This window comes from Diaphorina citri, unplaced genomic scaffold (assembly GCF_000475195.1).
Source record: "Diaphorina citri unplaced genomic scaffold, Diaci psyllid genome assembly version 1.1 scaffold8006, whole genome shotgun sequence".
NCBI lineage: Eukaryota > Metazoa > Arthropoda > Insecta > Hemiptera > Psyllidae > Diaphorina > Diaphorina citri.
In genome coordinates this window covers 10,218-14,963 of record NW_007385382.1, presented here as the reverse complement: position 1 = coordinate 14,963, position 4,746 = coordinate 10,218, and the positions used below count along the sequence as shown (strand labels likewise).

Sequence of the window (4,746 nt, the reverse complement as noted above, 5' to 3'; positions counted from 1 at the left end):
GCGACGGTGGCCGATTCAGGAGTGGCCAACTAATTGTGAACCAAACCTAACCACCTATTTTTTTTGAGTTAAAAATAGTAAAGTTTTTAAACCTAGGAAATGATCCGGTTGGAATTAAAATATCCGAAGTATAAAAATATTTTGAGCAACTTTTGAACTTAAATGGTTGATACTTCAATCAATGGTTTTTTATTTATGCACGCAAGTGAGTCTAGCTTAGTTGGGCCTCGACTCCTCGCACCACCCTAGTAGTTCTCGATTTGAAATCAAACCACTTTCCAGTGTTAGTGGCAAAATTCTTTTTTGGAAATAAAACCAGTAAACCAACCTAACCAACTAGTTGGCGACGTGCCGACACTTCAGAATAAAAGTTTTTTTTTGGCAAACATACAAAAAAGGGATGTGGTTTATAAGACTCGTCCGCAAGTTGGTCGTGTGCAGAACGGACTCTTGTTCGAAACCGACACAAGACACTCACTTCACTGTTAGAGTAGAAGGAGTTGTTTGTCCATCGGCGTAAATCTACAAAATGTCCCCCCTGAAAAGAAAAAAAAAAAAAAAATATTGAAAAAAAAAAAAAAAAAAAAATCCATGTAAATAGTAAAGAAGTTACATTTCTTCACCACAAAAACACAAATAATAATTTAAATTCATGATCAATATTTTACTTCTCTCTCTTGTTCCACAGGTTGTTTGAAAGTAATCAGCTGGAAAGTCTCGTGACTCATTTGAATGATAATGAAGGAGTCGAGAAAGAATCCCAAGTCAGGGATTTACTAGAAAACAAGAGAAAGATCACGGAGACCTTACCTCGACTTAAGGAAAACTTCAAGAAGACAGAGAAGGATAAAGATAACATAGAAATGTAAGTATCTACATAAAACTTGAGAGTGTGAGGTTAAAGGGATTTTTCAATCCCAATGCTGTAATCATTTCTGTAGCTAGAAAAGGTGTTTTTCATTGTTAATTTTATTTATTTTCTTTAGCTTATCTTAGAGTAGAGGGTAAGTAATGGGCTTAATTCCCACCCTGGGCGGATTGTTCTCAGAAAGGTTCTCTTCTCTTCTCTTCAATTTTGGGAGATAAATACCTCAGTGGTTAGTTTTTTCTAAGGAAATTCTTTTTAAAAAATGGTGCCTATCTCAAGGACAAGAAAGTAAATAAAATTGTTTCATTCTGTTTCCTCAGGTTCAACAAGGCATCCAAATATTTGAAGAACATGGAGCTGATGCGCAACATCACACAGCGACTACTAGCCGAGTACAAATTCAGCGAAGTCAAAAACGACCCCGAGCTATGGGCCATCCATATGCGCATGCTGCAACGAAAAACACTCACTGACTATTATAAAAGCACCGAGACTGGAGAGGCTAATTTGGATGTAAATACGGAAAACAATTCCATAGCTGAGGAAAGGGATAACTCTATCGTAGAAGATATACCTGGGGATAATTCCATGACAGAACCTAATGAATCGGTTCACAGTCCACACGTACCAAATAACGCCAGCGCCCGCAGTCGGCCTGTGAGGACAAGTGTACCAAATGTCGGTCCGGCCAATGCTGCTGTGGAAAGTGCCCCAAATGAAGGCCAACCCAATGTTTCAATGAAAAGCGTCCCGAACACAAGCTTTAGAAGCGGACGAAATGCGACCTTCAGGAGTGGTCTGCTCGATGGCAGTCGACTGACGAGGAATGAAGTCAGCGGGATCGCACGTCTTGCGTTGAACGATACGGAGTCAGACGCGCTGAACATATCCGAAGTGAATCCAACTGGCGTCAATCGAACCGAAATCGGTCTAGATGAGTCCCTTGAGATGGAATCGGAAGACGAAGCGACTAGTGAGAAGGAAATGGAACAAGATGAAGATGAATCAGATCTAGATGAATTTGTTGGAAAAGAAGAGCTAGAGGAAGTTTTTGACGAAGAAGAATACGAGTATGAAGAAATTGTCGAAGAAGAAATTGCGGATGAAGAAGAAGGAGATGAAATAGAAGAGGAGGAAGAAGGAGAAGAATTACCAGAGGATGAAGAAGGTGGAGAGGAGGTTGAGAATGGTGGAGAAGAGAGAATGGAAGTGGATCGACAAGAAAGGCTGGATGAAAGCGGAGAGTACGAAGAAGAGATAACCGAGTATGAAGAGATTGTTGAAGAAGAAGAAGAAGAAGAAGAGGTGGAGGAAAGAGAAGAAATGACTGAGAATGAAGAAGGGGAACAAGATGAAGGGAATGAAGAAGAAAACGAAGAATTCTATGATGCCAGAGAAGATGTGTCAGGGGTTGGCAACGAAACACACAATCATGACAGCAAAAATACCCTAGAATCTGAAGAAGAATACGAAGCAAGACAAACCACTAATAGACCAACGAGACATGACCTAGCAGAATCAACAGAGAAAGAGACCAGGGGTAGGAAATCAAATCAGAAAGGAGCCAAAGCTGGTAGACAATCGAAATACGAAGTAGAGGAAAGTGAAGACAGTCAAGTTGAATCCATAGAGCAAAATAAAAACACTAGAAAGCAAAAGAGACACGTAGAATCAACTCAGAAAGAGCTCAAAGAGCCCAAGGTTAGACAAACGCGCTCGAAACAATCGGGGCAACTCAACACCAAAGCGGAAGCCCGAAAACCGCCGAGCAAACCCGAACGTGTCGCCACACGGAGATCGGAAACACGTACATCGGATCGTAGATCATTACGAAGGAAGGAACAACAGGACGAAAACGTGACCGAAGAAACGGCTGACCAAACGTTGGAAACGACTGATAACCAGACCTTCGAATTCTAAGGGTTAGGTGATAGCAGTGCACTGATGAAAATTACAAAATAAATAACATTGTTATCTTTATTAGTGTATACTGCGGTCAAGATCTAGGTTTCGTAATCCAGGATCATTGGTTCAACAGCAAGTTAATTGATGTATGTTGCAAATGTCGGGATTTTTGACCATTAGGCCATTTTTCCTCTCGCATGCCAATATTTCCCTACAATGTCATTGCTGGCTTCCAAGGCAGGACAGAAGTTTAGGTGTGAGGAGTTCATAGGGGCATTCTAGGAACATAAAAGACAGATAGGAGAGTCTTTGATATTGATTTTGTGGAGGTGTTGAGCCAGACAGTCGTGCCCAGTGAGCAACCTAAAATGAGCGACAGCAGCTTTTCTTGGAAGATTTGGTATAATATTGGGGTTTTCAACTAAAGGCTGCCATTTTTTCCCTTCTCCTTCCGATTTTATCCATTGGTCATATTTTTCTTTGAAAGTTGATCTTAATAATCTTTTAACAGAATCATAAGGGATATTTTGAGGAGATGTACTACTTATTTTTGTTCCCTTCTTGGCCAGGTAATCTGCGGTTTCATTGCCTGCAAGATCGCAATGGGCTGGAATCCATTGTAAGACTAGAGATTTCTTCTGGATGTAAAGTTGTTTTATTATTCTTCTTATCTTTTAATTATTCTTCTTATCTCTCTGGATTTCTTCACTAGGATCTTCATTGTGTTAACTATAGCTTGGATGGCAGCTTTAGAATCCGACAAGATTACTGCATTTTCAAACTGATTTGTTCTATGGAGGGTGTGTTGTAGGGCAATTTTTATGCAGCAATTTCACCATCGAAGTTTGTAGTAACCGCCCGAGCTTTTTTTTTTTTGGACAGAGGGAACTGTAAACTGAACTTTTATGTAGAAAACGGAGAAAAGTTTCGCAAAAATGGCCTGCACCAGCACATCATCGGGATTTAAAAGGGAACCATCCGTATAGATATTGATAGCCAGTTTTCTTGAGGGTATCTCTTGTGTATGTTTCAAGGAGCCATAATTTTAGCAACTGTTGGAGCTATGTCTTGCTTTCTGAATTCTTCTTCGAGGTGTAGGGAGAAGTCAATTTCAAAGAGACAGTTGGATTAACAGCTACAAGAAGATTTTCTTTTTGTTCAGGAATTTTGCTTCTTTTCTTGATCTTTTTGACTTCCTTGGATAAAACCGGATTGAGTTTTTAATTTCGAAGGTTGGTCTGAATAATTGGTTTTCCCAGGTTGTATTATTTAGGGAGGCGGATGATTTTTTTCATATTGGGATAAGCCTGTTGTTCCTAATTATGGTGTCGATGAGAGGTTTATATTCTGAGTGAGGCAATACATGCGCTGATTTGGAGTGTGACTTCACAGCTCCGGTTACAAGTCTTAATGCTCGTTTTGGATCTTTTCAATTTACTTTTTATTGGATTTGTTCGTGCTTATTAACACTTCGCCTAAACAATAGGTGATGGTGGTTTAACATACATGTTGTACGTGGTGTTAAAGAGATAGATCTTGAGAACTTACACCCGATTTTTCCGATAAAACGTTTTAGAGAGCAGCTGCCTGGACGGTAGCGCTGCTACTCGCGGATACTTTTTTCTCTCAAAAATTGTGAAAAAAACGATCGCAGAGAGCAGCGCTACATCCCACAGTTGCAGCTGCTCTCCTAAAAAAACGTCTATCGGAAAAAATGGGGAAGGCTTCAAAGAATCTACTCTTAACACCACGTACAACATGTATGTAAAAACCCACCACTCACCTATTGTAGAGGATAATGTTAATAACGCGAACAAAATCAATAAAAAGAATTTAAAAGATCCAAAACGAGGCATTCCTTGTAAACCGGAGCTGTACAAGTCCACTCCAAATCCAAGCGCCATGTATGCCCTCACTCTATAAGTCAATCAAAACTAGTGTCTCACTCAGCACGATCACACTCAGATACATGA

The 4,746-nt window shown here is 40.0% G+C and overlaps 1 protein-coding gene across 2 annotated transcripts in view; it reads left to right on the top strand.

Annotated features, from left to right (window-relative positions):
* Positions 1-688: 688 nt before the first annotated feature.
* Positions 689-4,746, top strand: part of LOC103522349 (glutamic acid-rich protein) — a gene marked incomplete at its 5' end in the record, with an annotated part of 11,634 nt that continues 7,576 nt past the window's right edge. Inside the window, 2 exon segments of one of the 2 annotated variants that reach the window (XM_026832544.1) lie at positions 689-865; positions 1,189-2,094. In XM_026832544.1, coding sequence (XP_026688345.1) covers positions 689-865; positions 1,189-2,094 — 1,083 coding nt within the window. 2 annotated transcript variants of the gene reach the window in all.